Raw genomic sequence first — 24,721 nt, 5'->3', positions numbered from 1 at the left:
AGAAGGTGTGCTACTACTGGAAAGACTATCAAAGGCTGCAATAAGGGCAAGGATACTCTTTTGGGAGAGATTCAGCTTTTCTTGAGTGCAAAGAGATACAAGGAACATTAATGCAAGCAATCTAATTAAAGAAAAGTTTGTTAACAATAGAATGGAGTTCCAGACGTCATTGTTGTTGTGTTTGTACTTTGTTTTTGAAGAAGACCATGACATCAAGATGATGACATGATTTGCAGTTGAGTTTGATTTGAGTGAGAGACGGCTGTGCAAGGTCACCAGCCTCACTTTCTCCTCCAGAGCCATCTGAATCCAGTGGCCATATATTTATCAGGATGACTGGAGATGGCCCAGAATGCAATGTGAGACCCTGGTCATTTTAGGCTAAGGTCTTATCAGATTCTCACTTTCAGAATTCAATGAATTCAATGAATAGGCTTCTTTAAGCAGTTACTTAAGGGATAGCCCCTTTAATAAAAAAAAAAAAATCAAACTGGGAAGGTAAGACCTTCAGGGTTCCTGGGTAAAAGAGAGAAATAGTTACTATTTAGTCATAATGGAAGGAGAAGATAGAGTGAAATTGGGACTGGGAAGCCTAGGGCTGACATGGATGAATATGGAGAAATGTCACTATGTAAGTCAGTGGTATCAAATGCAAGTAAAAACAGGGGCTCCTAAACAACGCATAAGAATACTGTGCAGGCCACATATTGACTTAGAAAACCACATATTAATATTATCAATTTTTTCTTTTTTTTGTTAAATATTTACCAGTTTCATCTTAATCTGGTTTGGGTCACACTTGGGAGTGTGTGGGTCATTTATTTGACATCTCTGAACTAAGTAATGGCTGGGGAAGGGAGTTTTGGTTGTAGATTGCCTATAACTCTGAATCACAGGGATCTTGAATGTAGCCATAGCCAGTAGATGGTCACAACTTTCCCAATAGTAATAATAAGCAATTGATAGTCAATCAAGCAGCATTTATTAAACACCTATTTTGTTCAAGTGGGGGAAGGGAGTCAAGCCTTGGATATAAATTTTGGGATCCTGTTTCCCCTCATGTAATGAATCAGAAATCAGAAGTTACCTGGAACTTGAAAAGTCATATCCCCTAAACCAGGGGTGGGGAACCTGTGGCTTTGGGGTGAGGGGGGAAGAAAGGGAGTAGGGAATTCTGTTCTGCTTCCCTTTGAGCCACACAGACATCCCATGCATATGCTTTATGCGGGGAACAAGTCCTCACTACACATTTTTGAGCATATATAATCTCTCCTAGGCTGACTTCCCCTGTAGCATGGGATCTTGCGTATTTTTATTCTGAAACTTTTGAAATCTGCTTTCCCTTGCTTATCAGACTATGCTCTAATTTCCTCTCCTCTACCACAAACTTTAGTATGAGAGTGGCACTTCTGTAATTCCTGGCCTTTTCTCAATCTTTAATTATCCTTGATTTCTTTGCAGTCTTAACATTGTTGAATACCCTCTCCTCCCTGATACTCTCATCTTTCTAGTTTTCAAGATACCTCCCTCCTGGTTCTCCTCTTATCTATTGGACCTCCCCTTGTCAGTCTCCATAACTGGGATCTTCACCCAGATCATATCTTCTGTTGATGTCCCTCAGGGTTCTCTCCTTCTTCTTCTCTCCATATTACTTCCTTTGGTGATTTTATCAGCTCCCATGGATTTAATTATCATCTTTATGCTGATAATCTTCAAATCTACCTATCCTGCTTCAATCTCTCTGCTGACTCCAATCATGCATCTCCAACTGCCCTTCAGAATTTTGAACTGCAAGTCCAGGAAACATTTTAAACTAAACATTTTGAAAATGCAACTTATTTTTTCCCCTAAACTCCATCTCCCTCCTACCTTTCCTATTACTGTAAAGGGTGATACCATCTTCCCAGTACCTCATCCTCTACTCCCTCCTATCACTCATTCGTTATGTACAATCTGTTGCCAAGGTCTGCCAATTTCACTTTTGCAACATCTTTCTGAGATGTCCCCTTCTCTCCACTGACACTGCCATGCTAGTGCAGGCTCTCATTACCTCCTGCCTGGCTTATTACTATAGCTTGCTGATTGGTCCGCCTGTATCAAGTCTCTCTCCACTCTAATTAATCCTCTATTCAGCCACCAAAGTGATTTTCCTAAAGCACAGGTCTTACCATGTCATCTGCTCCCCCTACCCTTTTCTTCAAGATCAAATACAAAGCATTGGTTTGGAACTCAAAGCCCTTCATAACCTAGCCCCCTCCTAGCTTTCCAGTTTTCTTACATCTTACTCCCCAATACATACTCTGACATGCAGTGACACTATTCTCCTGGCTGCTCTACAAACAAGACACTCCATCTCTCAGCCCTGGACATTTTCCCTGGCTATTCCCCCATGCCTAGAATACATACAAGGGAGACTTCCTCAATTCTGCTTACTGACTACTTTGATTTCCTTTAGGTCTCAACTAAAATTCTGTCTTGACAGGAAGACCTTCCTAACCCCTCTTAATTCTAGTTCCTTCCCTCTGTTAATTATTTCCTATTGCTGTTAAAGTGCTGCACTCAATATGCTTGCAAATTTGGAAAACTCAACAGTGATCATTGGATTGGAAAAGAGCAATTTATATCTCAATCCTAAAGAAGGGCAATGCCAAGGAATGTTCAAATGACAGACCCACAAAGGTATGCTTAAGATTCTGCAAGCTAGGCTTCAGCAACATGTGAATAGAGAATTACCAGAAGAGCAGGCTGATTTTCAAAGAGGCAGAGGAACTGGAAACCAAATTGTCAACATTTGCTGGATTTTGGAGAAAGTAAGGGAGTTCCAGAAAAAAACCATCTACTTCTGCCTCATTGACTACACTAAAGCCTTTGACTTTGGACCATGACAAAATGTGGCAAGTCCTCAAAGAGATGGGATTACCAGATCATCTTACTTGTTTTCTCAGTAACCTGTATGTAGGTCAAGAAAACAGAACCAAACATGGAACAACTGGTTGGTTTAAATTGGAAAAGGAGCAAAACAAGGGTGTATATTGTCACCTTATTTAACTTATATCCAGAATACATCATGTGAAATGCCAGGTTGTGAGTCAAAAGTCAGAATTAAGGTAATAGGGAGAAATATCAACAATTTCAGATATGTGGGTGGTACCACTCTGATGGCAGAAAGTGAAGAAGAATTAAGAAGCCTCTTGATGAAGATGAAAGAGGAGAGTGTCAAAGCTGGTCTGAAGGTTAACATCAAAAAACCCAAGACCTTAACAAAGGTCTAGGCACTTCCTGGCAAACAGAGGGAAAAGAAATAGAAACAATGTCAGATTTTGTATTCTTGATCTCAAAGATCACTGCAGAAGGCAATTGCAGCCATGAAATTAAAAGAAACTCCTTGGAAGGAAAGTTTTGACAAATCTGGACAGCATACTAAAAAGCAGAGCTATCACCTTGCTGACAAAGGTCCACATAGTCAAATCTGTGGTCTTGCCAGTAGCAATGTACGAGTGTGAGACTTGGATTATAAGGAAAACTGAGTAGCGCAGAATCAACCCTTTTGAATTGTGGTTCTAGAGAACTTTTGAGAGTCCCTTGGATAGCAAGGAGGTCAAATCAGTCAATACTTACTGAAATTAATTCAGACTATTCACTGGAAGGTTAAATACTGAAGCTGAAGCTTAAATACTTTGGCCACATAATGAAAAGATGTGACTTACTGGAAAAGCTCCCGATACTGGGAAAGATTGAAGGCTAAAGGAAAAGGGGATGGCAAAGGATGAGATGGATAGTGTCATGGAAAAAAAAAATGAACATTAACTTGGACAAACTTCAAGAGGCATTGGAGGATAGAAGGGCCTGGTGTGCCTGCTGCGGTCCATGGGGTCACAAAGAGTGGGACATCACTACTGAACAACAATTTATCTTCTACACAGCTGTAGAGCCAATGTGACATTCACAGCGGTGTACTTATGAATTGCAAAATATAACACTCTTCACAAGTAAGACAGAACCAAAACATTTATTTTAAAACCAGAAAGTCAAATCCATCTCAGCAACAGAAAAATCTATACACAATAACAATGCAGGTGGCACCACCATCCATCCCCAAGTCTTCCCTCTTCTAGGACCTTCCCACAAATGAACACTCACAGTTAGTTGCCTGCTTCCTCTCTCTCCCTCAGTTCTAACTGCTGTGTCCAACTTCCTTTCATCTTTGTTCTACTTTTCTTGCTCCACTGGTTGGGTAAGCTCCTTCTACCACAGACTCATGTGACTCAGGCTTCCATGGGACTCAAGCAGGTCACATTGGTGTCTTAATGGTTGGGAAAGATCTTCCCATTGTATAAAAATACATTAACAATACAATAGCTTGTGTATACATTTGTTTGCACACAAATGTTTGTTTCCCCCATTAGATTGTAAGCTCCTTGAAGCCAGGGGATGTCTTTTGCCTCTTTTTGTATTCTCAGTGTTCAGCACAGTGGCTGACAAATAGTTGATGCTTAATACATATTGATTGATTGATTCCATCCACCAGTTCTTCTCTTTTACTGAGAACCAGAGTCAGAATAGATCTTTGCTGGTTCCTCCACTTTCTGACCAGCTCCTGTTTTTTGAGGCAGAGAGAGCTCCAGCAGACAGCTGGATAATTCTAGAATAATTCTAGGAGAGTATTTTTCTCCATTAGTAGCATTTCAGTTTAATTCCAATCAAACAGACACATTAAGTATTTACTACGAGGTGATGACACTGGGTTACACAAAACTTTAAAAAAAGGGAACCGGTCCCCGCTAAAGAACAGTATATGTGTGTGTATCATGTTCTCAGAAAAGTCAATACAAAATACATACAAAGTACTTTGGGGCTCGGGAGGGTGGGTGGCGGGGAACCCGGGAAACCCAGCATGGGAGGAGAAAGGAGAGCTAGTAAGAGAACGAGACCTCCCGCTCGTCTCCAGCCTTGCTGCCCTGACCGGCCCATGCCCTCCTCCTAAGGGGTCCCCGGATAATCCCCGTCACGCTCCGAGGGTGGCCCCCAGTGGCCGGAGAGGTCACGGGGACCCAGGGACACGCGGTTTCCTTTACCGCCCTCCTTTCTGCAGCCAGCTCCGGGGGGAACTGGGCTCTGCGCAGGCGCGGCACTCGTGCGACATCCTTGCTTTACGGCGGGCCCGAGCGGTTTGCCGTAGGGAGACGGAGGTGCGGTGCAAGGCTTTTGGGCGCGGTTCGACTTGAGCGCGGTAACGAGCGTCTTTCCCTCCGAGCTCCTTTCTGTAGCCGGGGCCGGGGCCGGGGCCGGGGCTGTGCGCTGCCTCCCGCGCCGTTCCGGGCAGGCGGGCGGGCGGCCCCGCGTTCCCCGGGCCAGCTCCGCGGGCCGTCCCGGGGCTCCGGCCGGGGCTGCGGGGGCGGGGCCCGGCCCCCAGGTCCCGTCCCTTCCCTCCGGTCCCAGCCCCTCCTTCTTCCCCGCTCTCCGGTGGTCACTGACGCGGGGCTCTCCTTGTTTCCCCAGACTCGCGTCCAGAGCCGGCCACTTGCAGGGCCCGCGTCATGGAGCCAGAACAGCTGCTGGAGGGACAGACGCCGGTACCCGGGGGCCTGCAGGGGGAGGGGGTGCGGGGCCGCGGCGGGCTGCGGGGCTGTGCCCTGACCCTTCTCTTGTCTTGTAGGTTTCAGAAAATCCTCACTCCGAGTACGGTCTCACGGAAAATGTCGAGGTAACCAGCTCCGCTTCTGGGACTGACTAGAAACGCTTTCGCTCTGCTTGTAGCCGGGAACGTTGGGCTTGGGGTTTGTTTTTTTGTTGTTTGTTTCTGTTAGCCTTGCAGAGGAGGGAGACTTGGATCCTGGTGATGTCTATGCTTGATGTTTTCATCGTACCGATAGCGTGCTTTTATTGCATTTGAATTCTCTGCCCTGTAGTGCTTTACCATGATGGCATATGCTTGATGTTTTCATCTTACCGACAGTTTACTTTTATTGCTTTCGGGTTCTCTGTCCTACAATACACAGTGTAGTTATCTTCCTTTGCATCTACAAAATACGATTATTAAAACCGGACTGAAGAAAACATTTTCGGTGATTGTTAGATTACTTTACTGGGTGGGCAGTGGTGTGGATTGCTACTGTCAGTTCATGTGCTATTGCCTACACAAGGCCTTTTCTAATAGCTTTGGTTACTAGTACCCTCTGAAAGTTACTTTGTATTTACTTTTGTTTATACTTGTTATTTTGTATGATAAAATGGAAGCCCTTTGAGCGTAGGGAATGTCTGTTTTTGTTTTCATATCTAAAGCACCTAACATGGTGCTTGGCATTTAGTAGGTTTGTAATAGATACTTGTTGATTGATTGATCTTTCCATTACTTTTTAAGTTGTTTAATCAAAAGGTTTTATCTATTGACTCGCGGTTGTTAGTCAATATGAATTGGCCAACAAATACATAATGCTATAGTAATTGCTGTTGAGATACATTTAATTCAACAAACATTCACAGGCTACTATGTGCCAAGCACTGTGCTAATGGAAATATGTAACAGAACAGAAAAAGTTCCAGCCATTAGACAACCTAAGGGGGAAGGAGGATAAAATCACTGGAAAACAAAAGGAGATATATCCTTTACTATCGCCTTGAAAATAAAAGGGGACATATGTTTTATATATAACAGTAAAAAGCTTGTACCTCCTTTTGTTTTCCTGTGAATTTATTCTCTAGTATATATTATATACATATCTTTATATGTGTGTATATGCATGTATTTTTATGTATGTATATGTTATATATCCACATATTTCTATGTATATATGTATAGTGTGTATATATACACACTATGTATATAATATAGAAAGGAGAATCTTTTGAACATTTATATATAATCTATTATGTATATATTATATACCTTTTAATTTTGTTACATAAAATTATTATATATTATAGAAATGACATATTAATGATAAGGGAATTTTTCCTTGCATATAGTAGGTACTTAATTTTTAAAAATAGAGTGACCAGAGCTAGGTACTTAAAGTTTTCATGGCAAATAAGATGGTAAACATTTTAAAAGTAAGTGAAAGAAAGAAGGGACACATTTTGAAAATAAAGGGGAAAGGCATTTCAGGGCTAGGGGACCTGATGTCAGTGGGATTTCATTGAAGTAGGATTCCCTTCCTATCAGAGTTGGCTTTGATGAAGTAACTGGTAGAGTGAAATGCTATTTTGATAGGATGGAAGTTTTAGAGCTGGAAGGAACTTTAGAAATTAACCAATTAACATCCCTTTGATTTCATTACCCGAAACACTCCTCCTTGGCCACTAGTCTTCTATATTTATTTATCTTTCTCTCTTAGAATGTAAGTCTTTTGAAGACAGAGAATTATTTGTTTATTTGTTTTGCTTTTATTTCTGACCCTGGTGCTTAACACTGTATCTGACACTTAGTGTTTATTCATCATTTTCAGATGAGGAAACTGAGACTTGGAAGGTGAAGTGATTTACCTGAGGTCACGTGGGTAGTTAATAGAGCTCCTGGATCATCTGACTCCAGAAGTTTTGTGATCAGTCCTGAAAGGCGATAATGTGGCACAGTGGACAGAATGTTGGACTTGGGAGTCAGGAAATCCTGAGTTCAGATCCTGCCCTACACTTAAATAGATTTGTGAGCCTAGGCAAGTTGCTTAAATGCTGTCTGCCTCAGTTTCCTTATCTGCAAAATAGAGATAATTAGCCTCTACATCTTAGGGTTGCCATAAGGATAAAAATGAGATAATATTTGTAAAAAGTGCTTTGCAAACCTTAAAAGGCTATATAAATACTACTTATTTTATGTAGACTGTGCTTTTTTGGGGGGGGTATTGATGAAGAATTAGATCAACCACTTTTAGCAATATAGAATATTGTTTTTGATGCACCATTGGGTTGGATCAGGTGTAGAGGCAACCTAATTTGTTTGTATTTTGCACCCATAAGACATTCCTAGGTACCAGTACTCACCTCCTTGACTGATGATTTGAACTTAAGGCACAGCTACAGCTCTTAAATAATGTTGAAATAGATTAACTTAGGGTTATAACTAAAATAGAGTTAGTGAAAGAAATTTCTTATAGTTTAGTACGTATCGAACTTTTAGGACACCAGGTAGTTATGTTTCTTATTTGAACTTTTGGTTTTAGCTTTATTATTAAAATATATAATGAACTACACTTCTTGGCATAAATAAATGTGATGTTCTTTCTCCGTTTTTTCACCTCTTCAAGGTTTAAATAGTGGGTAGTGATACAGTTTTAAAGATGTCCTTGGATTTTATGTTGTGTTTTCTTTTTTTCCCATTTGCAGTAAAATAATACTGAGAAAGATGATAGTTTTGCTATAGACAGAGAAACCCAATCACAATGACTTACCATTTTCATAATTTAAACGTATAAAATATAGTCTAGGAATTTGGTGTGGAATGGAGAGGTGAATTTATAAAGGAGAGACGGGCATTTTTTAAGATGGTTAAATTATAGGCATAATGATCAGTATCTTTTGTTGCAAATTGAGTCCAAATACAGTTTTTGTGTAATGTAATTTGTATTTGTTATACTGTCATTGGATATTTCTCCACTGAAGTGAATTACAACCCCTCCATGCATACTTATCTCATGCGGTTCTTTTCCACATATTTCTATAAATTTTTATATATACCCTGGAGCCCTTTTTTCTACCTCTTATAATATCCCTAGGATTACACTGCAGCAATCAGAAAGTCTTTTGCTACATGACTACTTCTCTTTTTCTGGCCACTTGCGTCCTAGAGATGTTTTAGGTGATACCAGCAAATGATGGTTATTGTTGGTGATAAATTTCAGTCTACTTTTCATTGCCACTTGCGGTTCTTGTAATTTTGATTCTCATGAGATCATGTTCTATAATTCATTTCTAGATAGCATCAGTAAGAGAATTTAAGCGTAACAGAGGTGGGACTTTTGTATTGGTTTTAGGTAATTAAAAGTACTTTGCAATTTCTCAAATGTGCTCTAGCCTATCTTTCTTAGTAAAACCTGTCTCAGCTGATTTTTCACACATACGTATATGTATGTATATATATGTGTCTGTGTGTATGTATATATATATATAGAGAGAGAGAGAGACTAACTTGATCATGCAGTTGTATATCAATGTCTATGCAATATATATTTTTAATCCTTTTTTTTCTTTTGCTGTGGATTGTTAGACTTTTCAAATTCTGTGAGTTTCACTTATGAGGCTTGATATAATTAGTACTATTTCATATGTGAATAGGAACATTGGAGAACTTGCCCTTAATGAGGAATTCTTTTATATAAAATGTGAAATAATAGTATTTTTTATTACTCATTTCACAGGGTGATTATGAGGAAACCACCTTGCAAATCTCTTCTTCCTTCCTTCCTTCCTTCCTTCCTTCCTTCCTTCCTTCCTTCCTTCCTTCCTTCCTTCCTTCCTTCCTTCTTTTTCTTCCTACCTCTCTCTCTTTCTATTTATCTCTCCATTCATTCATCTATCTACCTATCTGTCTATCTATTTATAGTTTTCAGCATTCATTTCCACAAGATTTAGAGTTCCAAATTTTTTCCCCATCTCTCCCCTCCCCCCCAAACACCTTGCATTCTGATTACGCCTTCCCCCAATCTGTCCTCCCTTCTATCCCACCCCTTCCTTCCCTTATCCCCATCTTCTCTCTTTTCTCGTAGGGCAAGATAGATTTCTATACCCTGTTACCTGTATTTCTTATTTCCCAGTTGCATGTAAAAACAATTCTTCATTCATTCCTAAAACTTTGAGTTTCACCTTCTCTCCCTTTCTCCCTCCCCACTGAAAAGGCAAGCAATTTAATATAGGCCAAATATATGTAGTTTTGCAAAAGACTTACATAAACTATATTTCCTTCCTGCCCCCTATTCTATTCTCTCTTTTGACCTTGTCCCTCCCTTAAAGTGTTTACTTCTAATTACTCCCTCCTCCCATTTGCTCTCCCTTCTATCATCCCCCCCCATTGCATTTATCCCTTTCTCCCCTACTTTCCTGTAGTGTAAGATAGATTTTCATACCAAATTCAGTGTGCATGTTGTTCCCTCCTTAAGACAAATGTGATGAGAGTAAGCTTCACTTTTTGCCTCTTACCTCCCCACTTTTCCCTTCCATTGATAAAGCTTTTTCTTGCCTCTTTTATTTTTTTAATTTAATTTTATTATTATTATTTTTTAATGTTTTCCAATCACTGCCATAAAATTAAGATTTTATCCCCCCCACGCCTACCCCCCACTACCCCGCTCCCTCCCCATGACAGCATACAATTCTGTATAGGTTCTACATATACTTTCCTATTGAGTACATTTTCACTATAGTCATGCTATGTAGTCGAACTAAAATAAATGGAAGAAATCATATACCAAATCAAAACATGATACACAAAAACACACACACACAAACATGATCTGCTACATTCTGCAAATGACTTCCATATTTCTTTCTCTGAGTGTGGAAGGCGTTTTGCCTTAGAAAACCACCATTGGGATTTTTTTTTTTAATAAGTTTTTACATTATTATGAAATTCCAAGTCTGCCAGAAAAAACTTTCGCACACTGTGGTCATTGCTGTGCACAAAGTTCTCCTGGTTCTGCTCCTTTCACTCAGCATCAGATCATATAAGTCCTTCCAGGCCTCTCTGAAGTCTTCTTGTTCATCATTTCTTATTCTTGCCTCTTTTAGGAGAGATAATTTGCCCCATTCCATTTCTCCCTTTCTCTTCCCAATGTATTCCTCTCTCACCACTTAATTTTATTTTTTTAGAAATCATCCCTTCCTATTCAACTCACCCTGTGTCCTCTGTCCATATATATGTGTATAATCCCTCCAACTACCCAAATACTGAGAAAAGTTTCAAGAGTTACAACTATTATCTTTCTATGTAGGAATGTAAACAGTTCAACTTTAGTAAGTCCCTTATGATTTCTCCTTCCTGTTTACCTTTTCATGCTTCTCTTGATTTTTGTGTTCAAATGTCAAAATTTTCAGTTCAGCTCTGGTCTTTTCATGAAGAGTATTTGAAAGTCCTCTCTTTCATTGAATTACCAGTTTTCCCCCTGAAGTATTATACTCAGTTTTGCTGGGTAGGTGATTCTTGGTTTTAATCCTAGTTCCTTTGACTTCTGGAATATCATATTTCAAGTCCTTTGATCCTTTAATGTAGAAGCTGCTATATCTTATGTTATCTTGATTGTATTTCCACAGTACTCAAATTGTTTCTTTCTGGCTGCTTGCAGTATTTTGTCCTTGACCTGGGAACTCTGGAATTTGGCTACAATATTCCTAGGAGTTTTTCTTTTTGAATCTCTTTCAAGAGGTGATTGGTGGATCCTTTCAATATTTATTTTATCCTCTGGTTCTAGAATATTAGGGTAGTTTTCCTTGGTAATTCCATGAAAGATGATGTCTAGGCTCTTTTTTGATCATGGCTTTCAGGTAGTCCCATAATTTTTAAATTGTCTCTCCTGGATCTATTTTCCAGGTCAGTTGTTTTTCCAATGAGATGTTTCACGTTGTCTTCTATTTTTTCATTCTTTTGGTTCTGTTTTGTAATTTCTTGGTTTCTCATAAAGTCATTAGTTTCCATCTGCTCCATTCTAATTTTTAAAGAGCTGTTTTCTTCAGTGAGCTTTTGAACTTCCTTTTCCATTTGGCCAAATCTGCTTTTTAAAGCATTCTTCCCCTCATTGGCTTTTTGGACCTCTTTTATCATTTGGGTTAGTCTATTTTTAAAGGTGTTATTTTCTTCAGCATTTTTTTGAGTCTCCTTTAGCAAGCTGTTGACTCACTTTTCATGAATTTTCTTGCATCTCTCTCATTTGTCTTCTCAATTTTTCCTCCACCTCTCCTACTTGATTTTCAAAATCCTTTTTGAACTCCTCCATGGCCTGAGACCATTACATATTTATTTTGGAGATTTTGGATGCAGAAGTCCTGACTGTTATGTTCAAATGTGATGGGATATGAGAAAAACTTAATCACAATGGTTCCATTTCATTTATTTAATTCCCTGGTTTTCATCTATGGATGTTGGTGTTGATGTTGAACCAAGTTCTCATCTGGCTTATTTTTTCTATACAGACAGTTCTCAGTTTACATAACTGAACCATTCAGCAGACCTCCATGTAAAAGCATTTTTACTGAATGCAAATTTGTTCCTACTACATACTTCACTTAACCTATATAACAAAGGTATACACAAAATACCTTTATACAAGTCATAAAATATATGGTCATGTTAAATACTGTATCATGGCTATAAACAGAATTATGAAATGAAAGATAAACTTAATGATAAAGTATGCACAGTACTGTATAGTAAAGTTAACATAGGTGTGCAATATGTTGCCTCTTCCCCACCCATTTCACCTAGCCTTTATCAGTGGTAGTTGCTGTGTACCTTCCCCTCTTCCCCCTCCAATTTTTAAACATTTTTATTTAAAGCTCTGAGGTCCAAATTCTATCCCATACTCCTTACTTCTCCTCCCTCCTCCATGAGATGTAAGTAATCAGATCTAGGTTATACATGTGCAACCATGCAAAACATTTTTTTATTAGTCATTTTCTATAAGAAGGCTTGAATAAAAGAAAAAAAAGAAAGAAAGTAAAAAATGGCATGCATATGTCTGTATTCAATCAATATTAACTCTCTGGAGGCAAATGGCATGCTTCATCATTAGTCCTTTGGGATTGTCTTGGATCGTTATACTGCTGAGAACAGCTCAGTCATTCACAGTTCTTCATACAATATTGCTGTTACTGTGCACAATATTCTCCTGGTTCTCTTCACTTCACTATGCATCAGTTCTTGCAAGTCCAGGATTTTCTGTCATCATCCTACTTGTCATTTCTTATAGCACAATAATACTTCATTACAGTCATATAACATAGCTTGTTTAGTTATTCTCAAATTGATGGGCATCCCTCCCTTTGACTTCCAACACAACAAAAAGAGCTGCCATAAATATTTTTGTACAAATAGGTCCTTTTGCCTTTTTTTGTATGTCTTTGGAATAGAAATGTAGCAGTGGTATTGTTGGATCAAAGGGTATGTCCAGTTTTATAGCCCTTTGGGCATACTTCTGTATTGCACTCCAGAATGGTTGGATTTGTTCACAACTCCACCAATAGTGCATTAGTATCTCCGTTTTCCCACATCCCCTCCAACATCCAAGATTTTCCTTTTTTGTCATGTTAGCCACTCTGGTAGGTGTGAGGTGGTACCTCAGAGTTGTTTTAATTTGCATTTCTCTGAACAATAGTGATTTAGAGTATTTTTTCATAGGGCTATAGATAGCTTTGATTTCTTTGTCTGAAAACTGCCTGTTCATAACCTTTGACCGTTTACCAATTGGAGAATGACTTCTATATTTATAGATATGACTTAGTTCTCTAAATATTTGAGAAATGAGGCCATGATCAGTGATACTTTTTGCAAAATTCCCCCCCAGTTTTCTGCTTTCCTTATAATTTTGGTTGCATTGGCTTTGTTTGTGGAAAACTTTTTCAATTTTATATAATTGGAATGATCTGTTTTACATTTTGTAATGCTCATCTTCTTTGATCCTAAATTTTTCCCTTATCCATAAGTCTTTCTTAAACTCATCCATTCCCTCTTAATTTCCTTGTGGTATCACCCTTTATGTGTAAATCATGTACCCATTTTGACCTTACCTTGGCATACTGTACATAGTTTCTACTATCCTGTTTTCTAGTTTTCATAGCAGTTTTTGTCAAATAACGAGTTTTTGTTCCAAAAGCTTGAATCTTTGGGTTTATCGTATACTAGATTACTTCGGTTATTTATTATGACATAATTTATACCTAAATTTATTCCACTGATCCATCACTTTTATTTCTTAGCTAGTACCAGATTGTTTTGATAATTACTACTTTATAATACAGTTTGAGATGTGGTATGGTTAGATAACCTTCTTTTGCATTTGTTTTTATTGCTTCCCTTGTTGTCCTTGAGTTTTTAATTCTTTCAGATGAATTTTATTATTTTTTTCTATCTCTATAAAATAATTTTTTGATAGTTTGGTGTAGTACTGAATAAATAGAAAAATAAACTGAATTAATATAGGTAGAATTGTCATTTTTACTATATTGGCTCAGACTATCTATGATATTTTCCCAATTGTTTAAGTTTGACTTTGTGTGAAAAGTGTTTTATAGTTGTGTTCATATGGATCCTGGGTTTGTCTTGACAGGTTGACTCCCAAGTATTATACATTGTCTAGTTATTTTAAATGGAATCCCTCTTTATATCTCTTGCTGCTGAACTTTGTTGGGAAAATATAGAAATGCTAATGATTTATGGGGGTTTATTTTATAGTCTATAACTGACAAAGTTGTTAATAATTTCAAGTACTTTTCTAGTTGGTTCTCTAGGATTTTCTAAGTGTAACATCATATCATCTGTAAAGAGTGATAGTTTTGTTTCCTCAGTTCCTATTCTAATGCCTTTCATTTCTTTTTATTTTCTAATTACTATGTTACTATTAACTATAAATTAACATTTCTACTATAATATTAAGTAATAGAGGTGATAATGGGCATCCTTGCTTCACCTCTGATTGTACTGTGAAGGCTTCTAGTTTATCCCCTTTATAGATAATGCTTGCTCGTAGTTTTAGATAAATATTACTTTTATCATTTTACTTATCATTTTCAGGTAAGCTCCATTTATTACTATGCTCTCTAGTGTTTTTAATAGGAATGGGTGCTGTATTTTGTCAAAGGCTTTTTTTTTTGCATCTATTGACATAATCATATGATTTCTGTTGCTTTTGTTATTGACAAGGTCAGTTATGTTGATAGTTTTCCTAACATTGAACCAGCCCTGCATTCCTGATATAAATCCCGCCTGGTCATAATATATAATCCTTGTGATATACTGCTGTAATTTCTTTGCTTGTATTTCACTTAAAATTTTTATATCAATATTCGTTAGGGTAATTGTTCTATAATTTTTTTCTCTATTTTAGCTCTTCCTGGCTTGGGTATCAGCACCATATTTGTGTCCTAAAAGCAGTTTGATAGGACTACTTCACCTGTTTTTCCAAATTGTTTATTTAGTATTGGGATTAATTGTTCTTTAAATGTTTGGTAGAATTTATTTGTGAATTCATCTGGTCCTGGGAATTATATAGCAAGTTCATTGATGGCTTGTTCAATTTCTTTTTGTAAGATTGGGTTATTTAAGTATTTCATTTCTTCTTCCTGTTAATCTGGGTAACTTATAGTTTTTAAAAATATTCATCCATTTAATTTAGATTGTCAAATTTATTGGCACGTAATTGGGCAAAATAGCTCCTAACAGTTGTCTTAATTTCCTCTTCATTGGTGGTGAATTCATCCCTTTCATTTTTGATACTAGTAATTTGTTCTTTTTTCTTTTTCTAATCAAGTTAACCAGTGGTTTATATACTCTACTGTTTTTTTCATAAAACCAGCTTCTAGTTTTATTAGTTCAATTTTTCTTACTTTAAGTTTTATTAATCTCTCTTTTGATTTTCAGATTTTCTAATTTGGTGTTTAATTGTATTTTTAAAATTTGTTCCTTTTCTAGTTTTTTTAGTTTGTGCCCAGTTTATTGATCTGCTTTTTTCCCCCTATTTTATTGATGCAAACAGAAATATAAATTTTCCCTTAAGTACCACTTTGGCCACATCACATAAATGTTGGTATGTTGTCTCGTTGTTGTCATTTTCTTTAATAACATTATCTATTGTCTCTATGATTTGTTCTTTGACCCACTTTGTGCAACTTTTTTTATGAAGTTATTGAGAGATGTTTGGACAGTGGCTCTCTTTTTTTCCCCTCATATATCTGACAGTAGCAAGTAGTATTATCTTCAGTTAGTCTTCGAAATGTTTGGATCCAGTTTTCAGTACAAGAAAAAAATTCACTCAATTGGTGAAATGCTTCTGCCAACTGTTTCATTGTGAACCTTTTTGATTTGGCCTTGGGTTCCGGATCTTCTCTTTCTTCTTCAGTCTTTGCAGCTAGCAGGTTAATCAGATCCTCATTGGACAGCTCTCCTCCTTGAGATACATTCAGTTCCTCCACATCGTTCTTCATCTTTATCAAATCCATGAAAACTGGGAACAAACTATGGGCACCTAACTCTCTTTGTACATGTTTATGTTACATCTGGATTACATGGTAAATATTTTAGGGCTTCCAGAAATCTCTTAGTGGCACGTCTTTAACTTCATCCAAGGCTGCATTTGCTTGGGCACATACAGTGCATAAATAATATGTCTGCCTTGACATTCATAATCACTTCTTTATCCATACATTGTAATAATGAGGTAGCATTTGGGGGAAGTTAAAGCACTTGCACTTTTTCATTTAAAATTATCCAGATGGTGAGGGAATGAAGCAGTGCATAAACTATTGTTCAAAGACGATAAGGATTAGTGAAATAATGTACAGGTAATGTTGCTCTGCTGATTTTTTTCAATATTCTGAGAGTTTCTGAGTGATGCACAAGAACAGGCTTTAATTTACAAGTTCCAGATACTTTTCTACCCAGAAGAAAATTAATTCTGTTTTTTGAAGCTCTATGCCCTGGCATATTTTTTCCTCCACTAAATTATAGGTTCAAGATGGAATTCTGTGATAAAATAGACTATTTCATTCATACTAAAAATTTGCTCCGGTAAGCAGGGACTTTAATCTATTGTTTTTTGTAGGAACTCTGGGAACTTTTCTGTTGCTTCAGTATCTGCACTAGTAGCCTCTCCTGATACATGCTTATTATGAAATCCTGCACAATTTTAAAATCATGCAAACCAGTCACTGCTTTCAGTAAGTAGTTGTGTTCCTTCAGGATATTTCACCTTTAAATCTTCAAAGAATCTTTGAGCCTTGGCTTGAATTGTTATCAAGCTTAAAGGAACATTCTTCTGAGTCTAATCTTCTATAGACATAGTTTGAGTGTCTCCATCTCTAGACTTCATGCAAGTACTGCCTTTTGCTTGCGTCTTTGTCTGGGTAGCATCTTTGACTCTGGTGGTCACAATTAACACTGCATGACTAAGTTTACATGCTATTGATGACAGTTTTTGTCCATATTTTCTAATTATTTGGCTTATGCTTATGAGATGGCTCACGATTCCCCTCGAGTATATTTGATGCCAGCCAAGGTGAAAATATAAGGATCACTATTGAACGTAGGGAAAGGAATAGTATCATTCATTGTCTGCTGACATGTGGGAACTGACTTAAATACACTTCTCATCTTCCTCCCAGCACTTATACTGCCTGAATCATATGGTGTCTTATTGAACAAAGTCTGCTTTATGTAAGGAATTTTCCCAATTTTTTTAGAATGCAGATTTCTTTCAGAATTCTTTATATAAAGTCTAATTTATTTAAAGCAAGAACTGGCTATAACTTTTTCATTCTTTAAAGTGGCAATTCGCAGTTTTCTATTTCCTTCTTTAAGTCTTTTGTTATCTTTCATAATATTTTGTAAGTGAACTTTAAAAAGTATTATTTTTGGCTACCATTTTTCTTGGCAAGGATAACTAGAACATAATTGCTGGCTTCTTTATTCTAGGGCCCATTTTTCATTGCTTGAACTTGTCTAAGACGTGGAGATAGTGTTTTTACCTTCTCCATTTAACATATTTAAAAAATTGGCAGCTTGTTTAGGTAGCGTTGGGTTGGAGATGCTGTAATCTCATATAGTGTCTTCTCTTTATATCTTTGTAATATAGTTAGTCAAGGAGCATTAATATTGTTGAAAGTTCTAAAACCATACTAAAAAAATGCCTGATAATAATGATGTTGCTACCTGCTCTTTATAGGAAATGCTTTGTTTCAAATGTATCAAATTAGTGTAAAACTGTTTCTTTTGTCCTCTGTATACAGTTTTTGCCATAGCTTGGGTAAAAAGTAATTTAGCTAGAGAAATATTTACTTTACACACATACACACACACACACACACACACACAGATATATATGTGATATATAAAACAGGTAAAGTATGTTATAAACATTGCCTTTTATGACTTCCCACTTAAATTTCTAAAATAATTATAAAGATTCCAAATCAAGAATTTCAGTAAAATATTTCCACCTTGTATGATTCCAGTTTCTTGAAAGTTGATTGGGGTCCATGTGGAAACTCAAAGGTTAAAAATGTATTTGAGCTTGAGGGATGTTGCAAGTAGGGAGGTTGAGAGTAAAAGTTATGAGAACATATTTTAATGGAAAAAGAAAAGGAATATTTGTTACCAGAAATACAGAGGAAATTTCAAAAAGCAGAAGTAAAAGTGAAAAGTCTGATGATATTATGAACATAAACGATTAGTAATCATGGGGCATAAAATAACTTGAATGAAATTTGATAAGAGAAATTTGGGTAGGTCATTGGCAGAGAGATATTTGAGAATTGAAGTGTTGTAAATGAAAAACATTTTATTTCTTTATTGATCTGCCTTGAGATATTTAACCTGTTCCTTATTTTATTTTTGTCACTCAAGATAATTTAATGTGTCAGATTGATGGATAATTTTTTAATTTATTAGCGAATAGTGGAAAATGAGAAGATTAATGCAGAAAAGTCATCAAAACAGAAGGTGGACCTTCAATCATTGCCAACTCGTGCCTACTTGGATCAGACTGTTGTACCTATTTTATTACAGGGACTTGCTGTGCTTGCAAAAGAAAGGTGAGAACACATGCGGTCTGATTTTCAATTCTTTTGCAAATGATTTATATTTTTCTTGAAAGTGCTCTATGTTATCATAAATATTTCACATTTTGAAACAACCATAATAGTTATAAATACTTGTAAGCCTGAGGTTGAGTCTAAGTAGAGACAATAAATGATATTTGAGTTCTGTTCTTGGAACTGCCTTTTTCTAGGTACCCAAATCAACCCAGAGCTAATTTGGGCTTTTCCATGCCATTTCTTTTACTTTCCTATTCCTAGATACTTTATAGTTCTTTAAGAAAGATCTTAAGGGAAATTATGAGAGGACTTGATATTTAGAGAGATACCTGTTGCCACCCTTGGAGTTATCTTTATCCAGCGTATTCTCTCAGCGAATTAGACAATGACAGAAAGAGGATTCAAGGAGTAGCGGTGATGATAATACATTTATGCTACTGCTTTTCCCTCAAGTCATCTAAGGGGATTTACTATAGTATTTGTTGTTTGACTGTTATTTATATTTCATTATGTAGTAAAGATAATCTATTAGTAAAGTTACTATTTTTTGCATGTTATTATTGCCTATAAATTAGAGTAAAATTGAAAATCATATTGATTTGCAACACCATTGACTTTACAGTTATTTTTCCTTTTTCTGCCTTTTTATTTTTCCCATAACTTCCATCTAATTGATTTCTTTTTAGGTATGTAGATCCATTGGAACTGATATTTTTGTTAATGAAGTTAGTCATCATTTTAGTGCCCATTGTGTCCTAGTGTAATGAGTTTAAATTTTGTCAGAAATAAATTTGAAAATTTGCCATTGTACAACTTAGGGACATATCTCAGGCTTCAAGAGGTGGGTATTATCTTATATTTAGACTAGATGTGCAAGTTGCTACTACTTCTGTCAAATATAGTTCTAACGTAATAGAACCTTAGATATTTGTTTTGATTTTTATGTGCACTATTTATGATTCAAATGAAATTGGAATTACTCTATGGGTATCTGGATTTATCTTTGACATATTTAAATTAAAGGTGAGTTTTTTAATCTGCTTTTTTCCTTCCTTGTGTTAAATAAGCATATCTGAGGTTGTACTTTGAATATAGGTTAAGGTTTTGAAGAAAGTTTTTGAATGACAAATATTGGAATTTTAGTTAAAAATAACTTCAGGAAATTGATGTTAAATAAAATAAAAACTGGCTCCTTTACATATAAAACAGATGGTAATTTGTTTTTTCAATTAGAACAAATGGATATTTCACATTTTAACATTTTTGAGCCAATGTAGGTCAGATGTCAGTAATATACTATGTTATGTGAGATATGCATTTTTTAACCTAAAATCCAGATATGTAGACTTCTGAAATATAATAAAATGTGGTACAAAAATGATAAAATGGTGAGATGTTAATAGTAAACTTTATATGTTCCAAGGTGATGATATTTAAAATTGTCCTAATTTAAAACCATGATATAAGAAGTGACTATAAAGTAATGAGATTAATTTATGTCTCCAAATGGGTGTGATCTTCTTTAATGTAGTCACATTGTGGAGGCTTTAACACTTATTCCAGAGTGTTATCTCTTTATCTTGTCATCTTCCTTTGTATTCGAACCCTTGCCTTCATTCTTGAGTAACTTCAATTTACATCAGTACAGGTGCAAACACCTTGGCCTTCCAGTTCATCAATCTCCTCAGCTTCTGTGACCTCCATAGTTATTCTACCTTATCCACAAAGACAGGCATGGCCATGTGCTTGATATGACCATTATCTTTAATGATTCTACTTCCCTGATCCAGAACTCTGAAATCCAACTCTTTGATCACAGCCTCCTGTTCTTTAGTCTCTTTTGCATTAACTCATCTCACCCTGTTCTGGCCAGTATACCTTTAAGACTTTCAGGTCTTTACATGTATCTTTTAGTTGAACTTTCTTTTATAACTCCTTTATTACAGTTTGAACTCCTTGAAAGCAGGTACCTTCTCAATTTTTCTGTTTATTACCAGTGCTTAGTATACAGTAAGCACTTAATAAATGCTTTTTCCTTCATTCTCATTGAGAGTTTGTTATAGCAGAGGTATCATAGGTCCAGTCAATATCCCTATCCCAGATACATGGGCAGGCTTCATGACTATAAAATAATAAGATGGGATTTTCAAATAAATATACTTTTACAATGCATCTTAGTTCATTTTACTCTATCAGTTCATATGTTTTACCACGTCTCTGAATCTTATGTTCATCATTTCTCATGGTGCCGTAATATTTCATTACATTCATACATATATCACTATTTGTTCAGCTATTACCCTGATAGATGGACACCTATATCCAGTTCTTTGCTCCAACAAAAATGCTGCTTACAATCATTCTCGTACATGTATCCTTAACTTCCTTGGGAAGGATGTTGGTGTCATTAACAGAAACAAATAAGTTTAGAAGAAGGGTGGATTTAGGAAAAAATATATTGAGTTCTGTGTTGCACATGCCAAATTTGAGGTGCTTATTTATGTGATATGCCTCATGGCAATGTTGTTGGGTCAAAGGGTATGTGTACAATTTAGTAACTTTTTTGTATATTTTTTCTCAGTGTTTTCTAGAATGATTGAACTGATTCATAGTTCTTACTATTCTTATCCTTCCCAGATCTTCTAATCATTGTTGTTTTTTTTCCTTTTGGTCATATTTGCCAATTTGAGGAATATGAAGTGGAACCTTTTTGGGTATTATGAGCTACTCTTTATCTTCACTACAACTTTTTCAGTTTTTTCATAGTCTTGACCCCAACTTAAAACATTTCTGCCCTTCTCTGTCAGGTATCTTTGTTTCCTGAGTCATACCTTTGGCAGAACCAAACCCTGGTGAACCTCACCTTCCACCTTCTCTGTGTATATGTTTCTGGAGAAAGTAACAAATGTGTTGGCTGGCTTTACAGCAAATACAAGTTATCTCAGCTATGCCCTCATTGTTTATGTGGCAATCTTTTCCTGATTAATTTTGTCATACTCTCCACAATGACTATTCCAGTCTTTTTCCTCTCACATCAGACTACCATCACTACCCCTTACCTACTCCTTCTCAGCAGAGGAATTCCCCTTTTTTTCTACTGACAAAATAGAGGCCATCCATCATGAGCCTCCTCGTTTTGTAAAACTTCTTTATTAGTCTCCATTTGCTTCTCTCCTCCAGTTCCTCATAAGGAGGTGGGTCTCCTCCTTTTTAGTACTAACTCCTACATTTAATTTTCTTGATTCCACCTCTTCTCTTTTCCTCTGGGTGTTTGCCCCCTTGATCATTGCTTCTCTTTTTTTTGGATTTCTGTCTTTTCCTTGTTAATCTATCTTCCATATAACTTCCAAGTTGATATTCATATGCAGTACTCTATTATTTTTGGATCTTGGCTTTTGCCTTTCAAACCATTTAACAGACACAAAAGGAAACCAGCTTTTTCATTTTATTACTTTTATTTTTTAACTACTAATGATATTTTCCTGCTTAATTACCCATTTACTCATGAGACTTGCCTCTGAATAAGTTTTGGCTTGTTTCTAAAAGCAAAACCCCCTTCACAGATTGAAGACTTGCCTTTATTAAGTGTATTCTGAAATGTGCACCATGCTTTGAAAGTTAACTCTAAAAGAGGGTATCAAAAATATTTTCATTGAAGGTACTGTCACTGAAATTGTGTATAGCCACATCCAGTGATTACTTTGAAAGGGTTAGCATGCATTTGGATGTATGACTCATATTATATTTATTTGAAAACCCCATCTTATTGCTTTATAGTCATGAAGCCTTCCCATATATTTATGGGATAAGGATATTGACTGTACCTGTAATTTCTTTGCTATACAGATTTCTCAGTGACGAAACTCCCTCTAACAATGCATCTTATAGTTTTAGGGAGTTGCCTAGAACACTTGAGAGGTTTAAAAATTGCTTAGGGTCACACAGCAGCTAATATGTATTTAGAGGTGAGACCAAAACCCAAGTTTTCTTGGCTCTGAAGGTAGCTTTTACACTACAATGTAATGCCTTCTCATATCTGAATTGAAGATATAGAATGTTACATTTTAATTTGGAGTGAAGGTGAAAACCAAAATAATCATCAGCTTAAATTTAAAGAAATATATGGCTGTTGGCTAAGGAAGTAAATTATTTTCTTGTGTTACAATGAAACAGAATAAAATATCCTTTTACTTTAATTTTGTTAAGAAATTTCTTCTGAAATTATGTTAAATGGTTATCACAGGGCAATAATACAGTATCACTTTTATGATAGTCTCATTGGATGAATACATCTGGAATAGATTCTAAATCTTTGATCTCTTTTTCTTTTCAGACCTCCAAATCCAATTGAATTTCTAGCATCGTATCTTTTAAAAAACAAGTCACAATTTGAGGATCGAAACTAATTTCGGGAAAAGAATAAAATAATTTGGTTGTTACTATAGATATATATGATTAAGAGGCAGTTTATATTGCCATGATTCCTTTTTTTTCTTTTGAAAGTATATGAATCTTCAGGACCACAGATCTTGTTTCAGTAACTCCAGAAGGGAACATATTTCCCTTTTTCTTTATTTAATGAACATACTTATTTAATGAGCATATTCTTTGTTTTTATTTTTTCACATTGTCTTAAAATCAACCTTCAGAATAAATTGCTAAAAATTTGATTATTGGAAAGCAGTTTTTATTGAGGATATTTGTGTATTGTTTGGGTATTACTTCATAGTTTAGCACTGATCCTGTTTCAGATCACTTTTGCATTATAGTGTCCTTTTGGCTTCATTTTAGAATGTTGTATTGATTTACAGCACAATGAAAATATAGCACAGAGAAAGGATACCATAAAAACCTGTTTAAGTGGTATACAGTTTGTCATTTCTACCTAACTGTCACTATATTGCCTTAACTCCATAATGAGTCTCCAAATAGGTACTCCGTAGCCAGTTAAAAAGTAGCATTGTTCCTCAGTTGCTTCCCTAAGCAGTCACATGGCACCCAAGACTGATGCACTTGTTTGTTTGCTTTTTGTGGAGATGTTGAGGCAACCCATCAACCTAGGGAGAGAGAGTTTATGGATATTCTTTGGAGAAAAAGGTTTTAAGATGGGCAAGGAAAAAAATTACAATTAAGTACCTGTTTTAAAAGGAAATACATGAGTTTCATGTCTCCCAATTAAAAATATTAAAAAGTTTCTGCAGAATTAAAAAAAAGGCAGAAAATGGCATAAAAGAATTAGGTCTACTAAAGAAAAGTAGTACTGATCTATATCTGCCAAATTTTTGTTTACATGAGTAACAGAAATCTGGAAATATTGGTTTTTGTCATTTCCACATTTCCACAGTTTTGTCATTTCCATCACGTTGTAGTAGGAAATGTATTGGATTTGGAGTTAGAATACTTGAGTTTACTACTTCTAAGGCTTACTCTTTCAATTGCTTCATCTCTAAGATGGAGATAATAATACTTAAGGACCTCACAGGGTTATTACAAATGTAAGAAAATACATAACACTTGGAGACTGCAAAATGCTTTATAACCTTAAGGTGCTATTATTTTCAAACGAGTTAGATTGTGAATCCTTGAGAGCAGAGTAATGGTGTTATCTTTGCATACATGGTGCCCTGTGTATAGGTACTTAAATAAAATGTTTGGAGGAATCAGATACACCAAATTTTTCCTTCTGTCTGGTTTATTCAATTTTTATGATTCTGCCCTGGCAGTTACATTTTTATTTTAAACTTAATTCTCAAAAATAAACAAACATACAGTAACATGCATTTTCATTTACCCATTTACCCTGTTCCTTTGCCAAGGTCAAACCAAGTAAATTAGCAGGGAAAAAGGAAAAGAAAGTATGTTTTCTGTCCCTGTGCTTCTAATTCTGTCCATTACCTTTTGACTTGGTACTGGTTCTGCCAGTCTTACCATCAGTTCATTTGGTCTTTCCATATTTTCTTGTATTCTTTAAATTTATAAAATTCCATGGCATTTA

General features: G+C 36.1%; 1 protein-coding gene across 1 annotated transcript; it reads left to right on the top strand.

Annotated features, from left to right (window-relative positions):
- Window positions 1–5,087: 5,087 nt before the first annotated feature.
- On the top strand, window positions 5,088–23,396 carry DPY30 (dpy-30 histone methyltransferase complex regulatory subunit). The gene is made up of 5 exons (XM_072634121.1): window positions 5,088–5,230; window positions 5,500–5,573; window positions 5,657–5,704; window positions 18,581–18,723; window positions 23,060–23,396. Exons 2-5 carry the CDS (start codon window positions 5,538–5,540, stop codon window positions 23,130–23,132), a joined length of 300 nt encoding a protein of 99 aa, XP_072490222.1. The 5' UTR covers window positions 5,088–5,230; window positions 5,500–5,537; the 3' UTR covers window positions 23,133–23,396.
- Window positions 23,397–24,721: the final 1,325 nt, after the last annotated feature.

This window comes from Notamacropus eugenii, chromosome 1, assembly GCF_028372415.1.
Source record: "Notamacropus eugenii isolate mMacEug1 chromosome 1, mMacEug1.pri_v2, whole genome shotgun sequence".
Taxonomy (NCBI): domain Eukaryota; kingdom Metazoa; phylum Chordata; class Mammalia; order Diprotodontia; family Macropodidae; genus Notamacropus; species Notamacropus eugenii.
The sequence above is the reverse complement of the archived record's forward strand: the minus strand, read 5'-3'. Positions and strand labels throughout refer to the sequence as shown.